The sequence below is a fragment of the Andrena cerasifolii genome, chromosome 6 (assembly GCF_050908995.1).
Source record: "Andrena cerasifolii isolate SP2316 chromosome 6, iyAndCera1_principal, whole genome shotgun sequence".
NCBI lineage: Eukaryota > Metazoa > Arthropoda > Insecta > Hymenoptera > Andrenidae > Andrena > Andrena cerasifolii.
Genome location: NC_135123.1, coordinates 5,946,446 through 5,963,677, shown reverse-complemented (window position 1 = coordinate 5,963,677; position 17,232 = coordinate 5,946,446). Strand labels below are relative to the sequence as shown.

Below are 17,232 nucleotides of genomic sequence, written 5' to 3'. Positions count from 1 at the left end.
GCGACGTTGAATTCCGGCTTTTTAAAGGAGCCGAGATTATTCTGCCATCTTGCTTTTCTTTCGTTCTCCACCCCTTCCGCTTCCTTTTCATTCTTTGACGAGCGAACGTGAAATCGCTTCTTCGCTCTAAAAGTGGCCTGCGCTAACGCACAATCAGACGAATCTTCGGTGGAAGTGGTCACCGCGTCCGTCAGACATCACCTCGGGAAAACTGGGGTACTATGGGACTTCAAGAGACAGGGTAGTGTCTCGCGCCAAGTTCATGCGCAACGCGAGACGCCCGTGCCTATGTTACGCCGAGCAGGATTTGGAAGAACCCTTCGATTAGCGAATCTCAATAATGGTTGAGCCGATTATGTTTTGAATTGTCTTAATGGATAGCTTGGGTTCGATTTACATAAGAAAAGTGTCTTCGTTTTGTTCCTACGTGCCTTATGAGCGGAGATATTTCGATGCAAAGTTGCTATTTGGCGAATTTTATGTTAAGAGATTTTCAGAAAGGGTGAGGAAATGTCTCCCAGGTACGTCGTTCATTCGATGAAGGTTTTGGCAAATTGCGTAACAAATTGTTGTCACGTGACAGACAGACAGCACATCTGTCAAGGCAAACGTAATCTAGCTCTAGTGTCAAATAAGGTAAGTTGTCAAAATTTTTTAAATAGGACATCGAATTATTGTCTCAATTGACAAGGTAAGTCGCCAAGATTTTTTAATAGACTTTTTATGTAGAGCTTATAAAAACGACAGGGACACGCGAGCTTCGAGAGAAATGAAGGGGATGCACAGGCTTGGAAGTTCGTACCTGACTCACACGAACCATATTAACATTCACAATTCACTGTTTACTTGTTGATTTAATTACTATTTCGCAGTTTAATCAAATATAGTTCTTTTTTGTTATTACTTGTTAAACAACTGTGCATCAATTTATTAGCCCTCATTCGGTAACGCGTCTAGGGTATCCACGTGATTCCGGAATTAAGACATTCGGACGAAGCCTTACAACCTTCGTCGACTTGAAAATAAAACTCGGGTCGCATCGAGTTTACGTGTGAACAATTGTATTAATTAAGCGATTTTATTCAGCTTCGATTCTCTGTTTGCTTCTTGTATGTTTGGTTCATATCTGAAAACTCAAATTTAAACTAATTCCATCGATCCAATTGTCTTGAAGCTTTGCAGCAGTGCGAAGTTTCGATGACAAGACAATATATTTAAAAAATAACCCCCGAGGGGGTGTAAAAATTATACAGTCATCAATAAATACTACAAAATGTGTGAAATCTCCACAAAATTACCTTTTTTAAAAGAAGGAACAAAAAAAGTGCGCCAAGTACGAAAAAAAACTCGTAAATTTATTAGTGTGCTATATTTAGCTTTACAAAATTAGTGATATACAAAAATTGCGCCAATTACAACAATGGCCATTTATACAAACAAAAAATGTATTAAATATTATTAAGCAGATATATTTTTATTTTATACAAATAAATATTTCAATAGCAATAAATATTTTATTCAAAATACTTGGCGCTGCGCTCCGAATTGGTGTTGCTAAACTGAATAAATATGTATAAATTGCATTAATATTTTTCTTTCTTGTCTTATTTTATTATTTACACCAAGACAATTAACATTTTTCGGTTTCGCAGCGCCAAGTATTTTGAATAAAATATTTATTGCTATTGAAACATTTATTTGTATAAAATAAAAATATATCTGCTTAATATTTAATTCATTTTTTCTTTGTATAAATAGCCATTGTTATAATTACCGCAATTTTTGTACATCATTAGTTTTGTAAAGCTAAATACAGCACACTAATAAATTTACCATTTTTTCCCTCCATCTGCGCGGGCGCATATACTTGGCGCACTTTCTTTGTACCTTTTTTTAAAAAAGGAAATTTTGTGGAGATTAGATTGACGTCGAAGTATCTCCAATGATCACCACCTCTCCACGAGTAAGCGACGCATTTCACCACCCGTCGTCCCGAATAAATCCTCAACCATCGAGACACTTTGCAGACACAAAGGCGAGTGCCAGGACGCGAGGAAGCGGTGGCACGTAATTCATTATTCCCTGATAACTCTCCATCCCCCTCGATTTTAGTTCCCCAACAACTCCCCCCACCGAGGAAACCCTGTCCTTTTTCCCCCCTTTTCAGGGCCATTCCCGCCGACTTCGAACTCGGATCAATGAGGCCGCCGGAAGAAGAGTCGCGAAGGCAGTTCCGCGAGGCAGGATCCGCACAAAGGGCGTCGTTCCTCCGAGGGGGGCTCAAAGTTCAGCCACGGTCGGATCATCCCTCTCCCTTCGGCCACCCTGCCCGGGGAACAATCGTCATCGCGAATTCTGGCGTCTGGCCGCGTTTTGTTCCCGCAGCAGCTGGAAAATTCACGAGGGGAACCCCGCTAAGACACCGCGGTACCAGCGGATCTTCGTTCGCCAAGTTCAGCCCGGCATCGGTGATTAATGCGACTGGCAAGTTTCTTTTCGCGGGCCGAGGACGAGGCGGAGGAAGTTCCTGGGCGATCAAAGGAAACTTTCGGCCGCGATCGTTCGTCCTGGCGGCTTCGGGAATTGGCTTCGCTACGAGGAGGAATCGAAGGTGACGCGGTGCTTGTTTGCGCCGCGTACGTTGCCTTCCCGAGGAATAAAACGCGAGGGGGACTCGTGTGTCTGTAGCAATCGCGCAACACATGGCGGGGCGGTTTCTTTCACTGTGTTCCTTCGATGAAGCGCGCGGCACAGTGTGACAATCGTCGCCAGACGTTCGAAATTGTGGCGTCGCGTAGTCACTGGCAATTCCTATCGGACGTGACGCAGCCCGCCCGACTTTGTAACCAGGGTAACGCGGTTGGGCAGCGAGCAGCTCGGAGCCAGGGATGGAGAGGCCGATCGAATAGCGGAGAACCGGCTCGAACCGCCGCTGTCTTAAACGCCGCCTGATAATTCATATTTCAGTGGAGTAACAGGGCGCCAGTCCCAGCCGAATCAGGTTCCGCGCGGCTCAATTGGAGGGCGGGAGAGTCTCGTTGCGCGGAGTTCGACGTAACCCATTTGGATTCGGGGTGGAACAATGGGCAGGCGAGTTAACTAACAACCATTTCTGTTTAGACGACGGTTACGGCGATTTATACAGGCAACAGTTCCTGGCAACGGCTCCTCCGCTCGGGCTTATCGAAACGCACGGCTTCAATTACCTCCCCCGATGGATAAAGAATGCCCGCGGAATTTCATTGGCCCCGGATAGAGGGAGCGGGGCCAGCGTGCTCATTGCGGTTTCTATTATGGCGAACGTTGGGGAGAATTTATGCCGCAGCTTTCCGCGGCTCTGCTTATGGTGTAATTGACTTGGATTTCCCCGGGTATTGTAAGAGATACGGGCGATTTCCAGGGAGGCTGTAGAGACGCGGCAAGAAGATTACAGAGCCGGCCTGATGGACGGCTGTATTTGCCTCGCCTCTATTTGCGTCGCGTTTTATTCGGGAACAATAGTCGCGTCCATGGGAGCCATTCTTTGATAGCGAGCATGGCGAAGTAGCGCGGAAGTTCCCTTCAGATGGTGAACCTTGAGAAGCGAAGCGTCCAAAAATCTACCTTACTCATTGGTGTCTGTAATAGAAATTCCAATTCATCGTCAGCGCCGAGTAGGGGAGACCGGGGATAGATGTTACAGGGGCAGGTTGTTGCAAAGCAGTTTAAATTTTTTTCGCTTGGACTATCAGTTCGACGATGAAGTGGCTGAGGTGTTTTAATCGTACAGGGTTGTGTGTGTTGTTTGTTTGTAGTCGGTTCACGCGTTGTCAGTTTATTACAGTTTTTTTGTTGTGTTTTCGGTAGTAATAGTAACTTTTCTCTTTGTACTTCGATCTTTTCTACCGAACAGACAGATAAATGTATGTAAATTAATATTATCGCGTTTGAATGTGTGTTCCTTTAGCTGCAGATTCGTACCAAGAACGTGAGAATACACCAAACTGGTATGAAGTTATAGATTTTTATACACGATGGTGTCAACCGGGGCAAGTTGTTACAGAGGGAAAGAGGCATGTTGTTACATTGTGTTTGGTAATTAATTTATTAATTTAACCCTCTCAACTGTTAAAGAAAAAACGAAAAGTAGAAATCTAAACCTGAAAAGATTTTATTAAAAAATTTTAAAAGGAAACTGATGACATAAAAAAACATACAGTGAAGAAAAGGCAGATGAGAAATAAAACCACCACAAATAATAGACACGAGTCCCCGTATGAAACGGACGACGATAATTAGTGCAACTGATTTCAGTAAGTGGTTTTTTATTATTTTTAAAATAGATTTTTTATTGTATATTTATTGTAATAGATTCTGACCACTAATAAATTTACTTTTGTCCAAGAAAATATAATTATATTACTCATAATAAGCCTCGTTTCGTAAAATTTAATCCTGCAACAACTTGCCCCGTATTGCGTAACAACTAGCCCCTACTCGGGGCACGTTGATACAACATGTCTCGACCTTCAAAATGGCTTGTTTCAAAGTCATGGTTCTCGTTTAATTACATGCGATAGCGGTCATCGGTAGAGGAAAGAACGTAGGCGAAGGTGGGGTAAAACGGAACGCTTAACTTTGGAGGGTGATAACTTAAAATCGGGAGGAGAAAAAGACACGAGACTTCAACAGGAGTCTTCAGTGGACCTTAGACTATAAGAAAATCAAAGCCATTGTTAAGAAAAATCTTTGGGAACGACGGAAAATGAAATTTACCGGAGGTATTGAAATCTTCGCCTCGCTCAAATGGTGGGGTAAGACGGCACACCCACTCGAAGACCGTGTAAACGTACAAAATCTTTATTTTTACGATTTAAAATGTATTCATTTATGTTAAAATCTATAAATATATGTTTTAGGTATAACTGTTACAAATAAAATATAACAAAAATATATATTATACATATAAGAGAAAATATTTTATTAGATAACATGAAAATTACGGAAAATAATCAAATATAAATATAATATCGTAAAAGAAGGGTAGATTAATACGGTTTGTTTATTATTTTATGAACAAAAATCACATGCAAACGTATCATCTTCCTTTTTGGGCCCACCCTTTACATGCAGTCATTTAGTAAACATTTAATATTTACACTTCAGCGCGAGGTAAAGAACTTTTTATATAGTCAAAATCTAGCGTAAGGACTATAGAATCCAACGATGTACTTGCCGTTATTAATTTTCCAAATCCAAGTACCGAAAAGTGGCCGAAAGTCCAACGCAATATTGAAACGTCGGTACCGGAAAATTTTCCAACTCTCTTAATGGAAAAATAACTTGTGCAGGGGTCTATGGTCTACCACAAAATGCTACGAGGACCCTTTGGTTCCATGTCACGCGATACCAACTCATTCGCAGCTCTTATCTACCAGAAACGTTGGTGTTCCGTTTTACCCCACTTTCCCCTACTTTAAGTAAGATTCATTGATAGTATTGAATATGCAATGCAAACAAAAATAAAAAATAAAAACCTGAAAATTGTAACAACTATCCCCGGTCTCCCCCATCGCCTCCTGTCCTACCAACAAACGAAACCTCGAAAACGCCCGACTCGATTAACGAATATCTTCGCGATATCACAGACTCTCCTCGCCCGACGTAGAATTCAGCGCGCCTCTTTGCCCGTGGCCGGGGAATTTTCCCTCGAACCAGCCCAAGTGGACGTGGAAAGTTAATAAACCGAGAACGAGAATCAGTAGGAGAGTCCGGCCAGGAGATATTTCAAAACGTTCCATTTTCCGCTGACACACATACGGGGCGAGCCACGGGCCGGAAGTCCAGACGGATCGCTGCCGCCCGTTGGAGAATTAGGATTCCTTTCAAACGCGAGGCTCGATCGCGAAATTACGCTGCTCCGGCGATGTTAGGACCGCAGAGACGTTCCCGTGAATCGGTACGAATCAGAGGGGTTATTGAAGGGGTTAAAAAGGCAGGGGGGCTGGCGGTAGGGCGGAGGGAGGTCCGCTCAGCCGAAGACGTACGTTCGACTCGGATAGTCGGCGGCGCGGTTCGTTCTATTGTTTAATTTAAGTGCCAAAGTTTAAACCGGGTTAAACGCCGTATAAATTCACGAGCTGCGCCACCCCCGTCTGTACGGAGGGAGGGGGCAGGGTGGCTGGGAAACGGACCAGGGGCTGTGTTTAAGTAGCGAGGGACCAGATGTGACGTCACTGCGGTTTCCGGGCCGCAGTCGAGGCTGGGCGACGTTTCCTCTGCTTTTTCCAACCCCCGATATCTCGTGGACACTTCTGCCGACTAAGGGGGATCCGAATGGACGGCGAATCGAAGGACTGAACAGATTCGGGTCTTCCCCTTTGCCGACAGAACGGACGCGATGTTTGTCCGCGTGCCTTTGACTTCGCACGAAGGAAGTTCCTTTTGGGTCCGGCACGAGGTACCTCGAAGTCTTCTCTCCCCTTGGCTAGATCTCGCGATGCAACCGGCAGTTAATTGTTAATTTCACACCCGCTTCGCCGTAATAAACTAACGCAGGCGGTGTCTGCTCGCACTCATTTGCAGATTAAGATTATTATTATTATTATTATTATTATTATTCGTCTTTGTTACTTGACACATCCAGAGAAGAAAATAATACATAAAGACAAGCGAAGTAAATGGCGAGGGTGCGGTACAATACTGTTAGAAGCCTAACCATAACTAAATAACTAACTAAAGATCGAGCGCAAAATGGAAGCTTGGTTTGCTGATTTGTAAATCGCGTTCAAGTAGGGTAGATCGGGGCGGATCGGAGCACTCTGTGTTTGAGGGTAAGAAAATAATAGTCAGATATTAAAGAACTAATAGTTTGTTATATATTCGTGACCAGTACACCTTTGGCTTGAAGATTAATATAGAACAATTGAAATTAAACAAAAATCGTTTATTTATAAACGAAAAACGAAAACGCGAGAAGTGTCCGATTCGCCCCGAAACTTGGGGCGAATCGGATAACCCAGGGATCTCCGAAGAAACTGAAATTTTCATAACGAAATTTTTAGATTCGTCTTAAACAAATCTAATTTAACGACAGTGAAGTCAAGTGACAGTACTTAGAACACAGTTCGGAAGGATATTGCCGCCTTTTGCCGCCTCTATCAGCACAATTCTCGTGGCACCACTCTTCAAAGTGGACGAATTAATTTTTCACCACAGCAAATACAATGCCATCTTCTTACGATCATTAATTTATTTTTTTTCGTCATTTCTTTAGATTTAATTTTTATCACAGCTTCCTTTATTATTTTTTTTTTTTGACACCATGAGTGTTCTTTTTTATCTACGTACCAACCATCTGTATATAAACAATTATCATATTTATAATAATAAAAATACTCAAATGAAAAATAAGAGTAATCCGATTCGCCCCAAATAAGGTGATCCGATTAGCCCCATATATAAGTATCTCAAAGGTTGTGGATTACATAAACATATTATGATATAATAGTCTAAAATACATAAAATAATAAACTTGGACACCGTACGAACCAATAACAATGAACAAGATGATACTTCTTATATTAGCAAATTAGCTTTTATTCTTCTAATTAACCGAAACTGTGCGCCGAAATCATGTTTTAATTTAAAAAAAAAAATTACGTTCGAAATTCCAACTTCATTATTCAATAACAATAAACACATTTGAATTTTCAAGCTTCCTTTTTATTTTAAACACGAAATTGCAGATTACGTAGGTTAGATTCAGACGAAAATTGTACCGTTCGCGCGCGTCCATCTCACTGAAACCGTATGCCAGCTGTAAAAAATGACTAAAAACAATTGACGCGGTATTGCGGCAGGTGCGGGGTGAGAGGGACGATGTACTACGATCGAAATACTCATTTCTATCGCGATCTAAGAACTACGGACTAAATTCTTGTTTTGATCCGATTCGCCCCGGTCTACCCTATCAAACGCGCTCGTAATCGCAACTTCGACGAACTTAGACGCGAGTTACGGCAAGTAGAGTACGTCTACGTAACCTCAGACAGGGGTTAAGTAGAGCGAGGCAGCTGTTGATCAGGCGCAAGTGAAACGGAGTTAAATTACAGCGAAATATCCCGGCTCGATAATTATTCCATAGATCACTGGTGGCGAAATACAGATTTTTAATTGGGAGAGGTGAAAACAGCTGCTTGGGTGGCATGGCGAACGAGTCGGGGTAAGTGGAAGCAGCCTTACGGAATTCTGAATCCTCGGGCTGATGCACAGTGGAGTAGGTCCGCGCGTGGTCAGACGCGGGCGAAACAGGACAAATTGCTCCCCATTGTTGCGGTTTCACTTTTCAAAGCGAAATCTCCAATGGCGACGAACTTATAAAGCTCGGCTGTACTTTAACAAAGCTGTCCTCGTTATCACTGCAACCTCGGGGACCGAGACGCGGCAGTGGAAGTGGGACAGGGCAAAATACAACGGGGCAAGTTGGAGGTATCAAGGTTTTGTCCATTGTCGCGCGGTTCCTCGGTTACCATGCACGCTTATACCCAGAAGATTAATAGTTACATTACGGGGTTGCGTCAGGTTGGATCCATTCGGTCCCGCATCGTGATACTTCCTTAGAAATTAATACTCGAAACGGCACATTAATCCCCGTGGACACGCGAGACTCGTCGCATTAATAATCCACGGATAATTTGCCATCTAGAACGGATACCACGGCGGGGGACAAAGAATAGTTCGAGAGACTCTCGCGGCAAGTTCCTCAGCACGGCGACGCGCCGACAAGCGATCTTACAGCATTGTCGCACTCCTATTCAGCTTAGAAAAGTAATTCCACTGACTTCCTATCGACATTAGGAGTTAGCACGGATCTGGGACTATTCCGGAGTGACTAATAATTAGGGAATAAAATCCCGGTGACTATTTACTACCCCGGGATTTTTTAAAGTCTACCTCGGGATTCCAGGACCAATCCCGGGATCGGGTAATAGAAAATTTCGATAATTATAGTGATTCATTGTATGTTAAAATTCTAAATCTTTATTTAAAGTAAACAAATTTACTTTTCAGCATTTGTCTCGAACATAAACTAAAATTATTTTCAACGATATAAACTGTAGAATAATGAGGAGTAGTAAAGTCTGAATAGATAAGTAATAGATAAGTAAAGCATTATGAAGATTTTTGGAAATGCGGACGAAGAAATAGCAAAGCATCTAAAGTACCTATCATCTCCTAACCGACTTCTTATTTTTGTTTCCAATATAACTAGCGGCTGAAAAAATTCACTCTGCTTCAACGCTTGTAGGAGGAATTGATAACTACGAAATTAACAATGTCCACGGGTTCCACCACCCGCAAAGAGACTCAACTCTTTTTTTATGCTTGTCAATAAATAAATATAGTTCAGTTAGTTATATGAGACTTAAGGAGGGAGGCCTACCTAGAAATTTTCGAAATATCGATTCTTCGATTTTTACATTTTCTTGAAATGTAAGATCTTGAAAATATTCCCTGGAATCGTCAAGTTAATCCGACCAAAATTGACGAAGTTATATGCGCTTAAGTAGGTAGGTGTTCCTCGGTGTAGCTCAGACCCAAAAGTTTAAACGCGTTTTCCTTAAATTCATGTTTTCAAAGTCGGTGACACACGCATAACTCAAAATTAAAGAACCGATTTACAAGAGGCTTTGCAGGCTTATTTTAGGGTTGAAAATCTAAGCGCTATCGGCAGCTTTCCCTTTTTTGCCCGGATTTGTTTTAAAATCGAAAAACGAGCGATTTTTTTTTTGACAAATATCGATGTTTCAGTTTTGCACAGCCGCCATTTTGTCTCAAATTAATTCTTCCAAAATCGGGCCCGATAGCGCCTAGATAATTTCATACACTATCTAAAAAAAATTAAATTTTCAATTTTGGATGATCCAGCAACGAGCTACGGTTGTTATCGCCTATAACTCATAAACCTTTCAATACTTTTTACCACAAAAAATACCGAAATATCCGTAATACGTACTCTTTCCAGTAGACTAATGTTTAACAATAAAAGTTTATCGATTTTTCTAGAAAAAATTCCCAAAGAAGCATGCTATTTTGATTGTTCTAGGAAGGCCTCCCTCTTAATATTATTATTTATATAAATCATTATTATTATGAAATGACCATGCCTTTATTTATTCTGTTTAATTATATATTTTTCAGTTGTTCACAAAGTAATTCACATTTTCAAAGAAAATTGGAATAAACTATTTTCGCAATCCAAAAAACAGTCAGGATCGCGTGGTAACATGCCCCGGGATTGTATCCCCATTAATAATACTCTCTCTCGCAACCGACGACCCCTAAAAAATCCGCCGAACGCAAACTGTAGAAAATTCCTGTTTGATCACCAAACGGATTGAAATTTCATTAACCTGATGCACCCTTTCGTCGTGCGCTCCCATCCCTATCCACTCAAAGTCCCGCTTCATCCTTTTCAAATCCCTCTCCCAAAAGGAATCCCCCCGGAGGAAGCCTCCTCGACGAAAAACGCGGGGGAGTGTTTTTTTCACGAGCAGTCGATTATCCGACTTAAACAACGAGTGTGACGGTGGCTAACCAGCGCGACACGAGCCGCAGAGCACTCAGGGTGTGGGTGCGCAGCCTCCGGCGCCTTTGTGCCCGGCGGGATGGGCCGAACAATGAGGAGTCCCGGCCCGTGGCTCGTTTCAAAGCGCAGAATGCATCCGACGAGCTGCCGCCTCGCGAGAGCGCGGCTACTTGCGCCGGGAAAGATTGACTCCGCGCCCAGGTGGGCCGCGCTGGGGCTACCGCTTGAAAAAGAAGAAGAGAAGAGACGACGAGCAAACTATCCCCGCGGGTCTGCGTTTAAACCTTTCCACGGGCATTTCCGCGGAAGGCACTTTGTGCCGTGCCCGAGAAATTCCGGGTAGCGGCGCTTCTTCCCGCCGCGGCTGCCCCTCTGTGTCCGCCTGCAACCGCCTCGCGTGAAGATGAAAGCGACGGACCCCCGCCGAAAACATGAAAGAATTTCGCGCGGCAGGTGATTGCCAGCGGAAGGCCAACTTGGCGGTGCTGAAGCGCACGGATCGCAATTGTTCGAAGAGTAAAACCGTTTGCACGGCGAGGATCGCGCGGCACAAGGCGAGTGAACTAATTGCCGCGTGGGCGGCTCGGAAGAGAGTCGAGGTGGCGACGAGAAGAAACGGAACTTTTGTGTCGCAGTTAGGTGGCGAAGAATTGTTAACCGGGGGGGGCGACGAAGTGGTAGGCAGAAAGGGTCGCGGCGAGGTGGAAGGCAAAGAAAAGGGCGGAAATGTAAACGACCCACAGCGAAGGCGCTCGCGGCTCGAGTGTTTGCACGAAAGCTACTTCGCCGAGTGTTATTATTCGATAAACTCGCAAAACGACACGCCTGTGGTCCGTTTGAAGCCGCGCAGATCCCGGTGTAACTGGAGCGCGTAACAATAAAGTCGCGGGCGAAGTGGAATGCCGCGGGAATTGTGTAATCATCGAAGTACAAGCACCGCGAGGCGGGCCATTATTTCATTAGCCGGGAAACTTCTCGGTGCCTTTCTCTTCCCGACTATGTAACAGCCGTCTAGTTCCCTTTTCACTTACGTGATTCGATTGAATCGACCGGTAACAAAATGTACCAAAGGTGCCACCACCCGGGAATAAATTAACCGCAGAAGCATGGCGCGTGAAGTGTTGGGAAGGCATGCTCCTAGCTGTGCTAAAATTGAACTGTTAACCCTCTCGATTTCAATGGTCCGAACCTCGTCATTTCCTCTCCAGGATTCGTCACCATTTCGGAACCCAGCGAAATCGGTCCGCCGTGAAGCAACAATCTCGCGAAGCTCTGCAGGCCGTCGGCACTGCTGGCGTCTTCCTTTTTTCGCGGCCCGCTCAAAGAAAGCTTCCCTCGTTGACGGCAGACGGAAACGTTTCGTCGCGGAAAGCACGCGGAACAGCCCGGCACAAGGCTTTTGAGAAGCATCGTCCGTCGGCGTCTCGCGCTTGGCCTGCACGTGCGCCTTTGTCCGGCCTTTGTAAAAGGCGCGCGAACCTGTGCGCCCGTCTCAAAGGCGGAACGTTTCCGTTTGTTACGAGCGACGTGCTAACTCGAATCGCGTCGCGAGCAGCCGATGGAAACGAGTCACGTGACCGTCTCAGCTGACCCCCTGATTGCCGGCACGTGAGCAGAAGGCTCGATCGCCAGGCACCGAGAGAACCACCGGAAGTTGCTCCGCGATTGTCCATTTCACGCGGCTGGAATGGCTGTCGTTCATGTAACGCGGCACAGAGGGTAGCTTGCTATCCTTCTCGCGCAGACATCTGGCCTTGTATTTATGATAGAAATGAATAATACAATAGCTGCGAATTTACAAAGAATCTGTTGGACAAAGCCCTTTGAAATAGACCGGGTATCAAGTTTCTGGGCTCTCGGCGCTGATACTCGGGGGTACTTTGATTTCTGATAGACTTTAGAGGCATTGAAGTCACTTTATGCTTAAATAAGACTGTGGTAATGGTTTGTATATGGTTTAATTTCTTTAAGATTCTACGATTTATATCTTCGCAAATATGGGACATTTAAGGGTTACGCGCAGTCGGGGGTAGAACAAGAAATTTTTTTGAAAATTATTGTGGGAAATTCTGTGGAAATTTATTGCGGGAAATTCATTGGAAATTTATTTCAGAAAGTGTGCGCGCATATTTTTATGCAAAGATTTTTGTATTAACTTTAACAGGTTATTATATTATGTTTTGGTGTAAAAGTATTTATTTATTGAAAATTACAACTGATTTCCCAAAATTGGGGGAAAAAATTTTTCGCGGGATTTTTGCACGAAAAAATCATGATTTCAACTTTAAATAACCGCTATTTTGTTTTAAATTAATATTTCGGAAATTCCCTTCGTTAATCGGAGGATACATTAATATGCTAATCAAATCTTTTTTGTTTCTTGATTTTATGTAATCTGGTTCCGAATGACAGTGCTCACCGCAAAACCAAATTTTTAAATTGGCTTCTTGGATGTCGGTTGTTACTTTATTATAAACGTAAATATTTTTCTACGAAAAAATTACCAAATGTTCTATAAATGTTGCTCTTTTAAGCGCAAGAAGTTTTGTAAAAATATATGCTTTCGCTTCTTCAAAAAAAAATCACAAATATTCACCTCTTTTCGGCCGCCTGACTTGGTATAACCCCTTAAGGGGATGATAGGCAGTTAAACCGTTTGAAAAGCAAGTATTTTTTGCAAATTAGTTACAAGAAGAAAAAGATAGAGAATTTCGATCGTTACCCACATTAAAAAAAAAATCCTATTTAATATGATTATTGCTACTAACTCAATTTCGAAAAAATGTGGGTTAGTCCTTTGTTACTCTCACTATCTCATACAAGAAATAGTGTCCGGGTTTCAAGTGGAAATGTCCGGTGTTTTAGTGCTCTCTGTCCTAGATTAATGATTTTACGGATGGCAGCCCTAACTTTACCCCATATATGGGGTAAAGTAGTCGCTTCGGCATTTTCTATTCAAGTTGAATTTTAAAATACTTTAAGTTCATTTTAAGTATTGCTATTCGACATTTATCAATAGTAATGTTGAAATTATATTATAAATCTATTTCCACGCATTTTTATCGAAGGGGCAAAATTTGATGCGACTTGAAACTTTTTTCGCGTCACTTTGCCCCGGTCTCCCCTACAGCGCTTTCAGACGCATTTCCGTCGGTTCAACGAAACATCCGCGTTTAGAGGATTCCGTCTCGGTTGTCTGTGAATATTCCTAGGCCCGCGTCGAAGCGTATCGACGTTCATTTCGCCAAGAACACGCGGCACTTGTGCCATTTACATAAAACAATTTCCGTAGGTGCACTTTCGCGTCCAACCGGGGGGACTGGCGCAGACGTAAAATTCTCGTGTCGCGTTACGTCACGCGAATACGCGATAAAAGCACGCATGTGAGATCCTCTGATAAAGCGTTCCGAATAATCTCGTTCCGCAGAAACAGCCCCGATCGCGTACAAGATGGACGCGGCGCCGATCGAATTCCTCTCGCCTCGCGTCGCGTATAACAATTTTCAACCTTTCAACTTGAAACTCGCGGCAACGAGTGCCTGAAATAGCGCGCGATCCCTAAAGTCTCGTTCGCGTTAATCAAGTTACCTTCAAGTCGCTTGCATTCAACTAACTTGAAACTACTTTGCCAATGCGAACCCGCTATTCACTTGATTTGAAATATCCTTTCAAGTTTCAAGCGAAGTGGAGAGTCCTTCAACTTTTCTCGCCTTGAAATACAGCTTGAACTGTGTCAACGTATGTACAAGTGCGAGCTGGAAGTCGCTTGAAGTAAGCTGACTGCCTATTGTTTTTGCGAGGTGAGGATATAATTATAAAACAATGACTAAAAAGGGGTAGGGTAGTGACAGGATTTCTAAATTCTTAGAAATGTATGACAAATATGATATTTTATGGAATAACGAAGGAGACCACCTTCTTTGACGGCATTTTAGATATCTACTTGCTGCAAGTAATCTTGAAAGGAACTTAAAGACAGCTCACACTACTGAACACAAACTTGATGACCGTATACTTGAATTCAAGCGACTTGAAGTCAAGTAACTTGACTAATCTGAACGAGACTTAAGGGGGAACACCACTGTGACAGCCGGAAGAGTAAGACAGTTTTAAGAATTTTTTTCAGGAATAATTTACAGTTTTCGTAGAAAAATTTTAATACCTACCTTTAGTACGCTGTCTTAAGAGAGTATACAAAAAAAAATATAAAAACATCCATAAATTTTAATGTATTAATTAATCTTCTAGACCCCCCTACGCGAGCTGGTCGATGGTGTAACTATGGAACTGCAGGTCCGAAATCAAATTTCATTTTTTGTTAAAAACTATATGAGTGTAGTTTCCGTTGTACATTTTTACAAAATAATTTGTTTAAAAATTCGGTACGTGCAACGGAAACTACACTCATATAGTTTATACCAAAAAAATGAAATTTGATTTCGGACCTGCTGTTCCATAGTTACACCTTCGACCAGCTCGCGTGGGGGGATCTAGAAGATTAATTAATATATTACTATTTATTTTGTATAGTCTCTTAAGACAGCGTACTAAAGGTAGGTAATAAAATTTTTCAATGAAAACTGTAAATTATTCCTGAAAAAAATTCTTAAAAATGACTTACTTTTCCGGCAGTCACAGTGGTGTTCCCTCTTTAGTGACTCAACCCCCAGACTCTTCAAGTAAATATCAACCCGTCGATCGGACCCCCGCAAAATGTCTCGCCCCTCCCGCGAGGGATAAATATTTATTCGTCCAGTGGAATGTCGTCGACTGCCCCTGCAGCCCCGTTCGCGAATTATCATTTTCAGCGTCGGCGATCGTTGTCGAACCGTTAAACAAATTGCAATGGCATCTGAACGTAGACGAAACGGGGCTGGAGCGTTCCAAGAATTCCAGCGAATACACGTAGGGGAGGAGGGAGCCGGAAACGTGGAACTCCAATCTTCTTCGATGAATATTCAGAGACGCCGAAAGCTTGCACCCCCTCATAGACGAAAGTCAACGATATTAAAATTCCATATAAAATTCTATAGCGCGCCTGCCCACCCGCCCCCCGATGCCCCTCCCCTCCGCGAAACATTAATTACCCGTCGTCGATTAATCAATCGGCGATGCATTGCTGTTTACAAGTCGAGTCGGCGATATGTACGATATTTACGCGGCTGCTGGACGTCGACGAGCATCAATTTCGCCCGCCGGAAAATGGGCGGGCGTAAATCAGCTGCCGCGTTAATTTCCACGCAACCGAGTTGCGACGAAACGCGTAACAGGGGGCGGGAGAAAGGGCCAAGGAAATGGAAACCGAAGGACGATCGCGTCGTCGTTAACAACACTCGCGAAGGGTGTTTTGGTAACGGTAGCTCTATTGAGCATTCAACAACATTCTCTGAAGAGTTAAAATTATAGGCGAAGAAAGGAAATCGTTATCGGTCATCGCTCGGGATCAATGGCTCGCCCCTTGTCAAACTCGAAATCACGGAGTTTTCGCGCGGCGGAAGGGGCGGCGGGCAGAGGGGTGCGGAGGGATGAATAAATGTTTACTTAATGGAAGATTAGTGTTTCTGAAGCTTTAAGGGTATTACCGCGGACGGCGGGGGAGCGCCGCGTCCGGAAGGGTGCGGGGAGGAACGTTAAATAGGCAGGCTGGTAATTAATGGATTTATTATCGAATTAACGAACTCCGGGCCGGTGAAAAATGGACAGAGAGAAAGGGAGAGAGTGGAGAACGGTCCACGGTGAATTCGAAATCCATTACTAGACGGCGACAGCTCTGGGAATACCCTTGGCGCAGCTACTCGTGCCGAGTTGAATGCGCTTTTCCCTCCCCGATAGAAGTCCCCGGTGAAATAAATCATCCGAAAAATGTTAATTTTCACTTTAACGTCCCGTTTCCGCTCACCATCGGGAGTGGCGATGCTTTTGCCCACCTTTTTTCCCCGTCGCTCCGATCGCGCAACATCGGTGAGTCCCCGAGTAGGTACCACTCTCTAGCAACAACCTTACGCCAGTCCGGGTATTACATTTACTAATTAACAGATCCTTCTTGCGTTGTAAATTACATGTTAGCAGTTAATGACGGTAAAAAATATCGCTATGGTGACAACGGGATGTGGCGACTATTTGTTTTAACCCAGGGATATTCAACCCTCCATTACTGGGACTGTAAAGGGATACGGTGACGTCCGAGCACCGTGGACGAGAGTAAAAAAAGATAGAAACACTCGATCAATTACCTTGTGTTTGTCGACCAACACCGGTCTCAAGTGGCGGTCGAAGAGGAGCTTGTTAGGCTCGATGTTGATAGGGCTCTGTCTCCTCCCTTTGCTGCACAGAGACCACTGAGGATTTATCAGACCCCAAAACGAAGGACCTGCAAACAAAAGGAGAATTCTCGGTCAATTGATATCAACCTCGTGTGCTCTATAGAGCCAAGCTTCGAATGCAGTAAACATCATCGTCATGAAACTCAGATCCTCCTAAGACCTCTACACCCTACTATCCCTAGGCGACAGGACAAGTGTTCCCTGATCCTTCGTCGATGAACCCGCGGAGCTCGCTGAAACCAGACGAATCACGCCAGCCAATGATTCCCAGCGATTCCGTGCGGGGCTCGATGAAAAGATTAGTCGCGACACAGTGGGAGACCCTGACGCAAGGACAAA

General features: G+C 43.7%; 1 protein-coding gene across 3 annotated transcripts in view; it reads right to left on the bottom strand.

Annotated features, from left to right (window-relative positions):
• Carpa (Carbonic anhydrase-related protein A) overlaps positions 1-17,232 on the bottom strand; it is a 236,133-nt gene that overhangs the window by 57,848 nt on the left and 161,053 nt on the right. For all 3 annotated transcript variants that reach the window (XM_076813867.1, XM_076813868.1, XM_076813869.1), the window contains exon 3: positions 16,804-16,940. In XM_076813867.1, the coding sequence (XP_076669982.1) occupies positions 16,804-16,940 (137 nt within the window). The remainder of the gene's footprint in view (positions 1-16,803; positions 16,941-17,232) is intronic.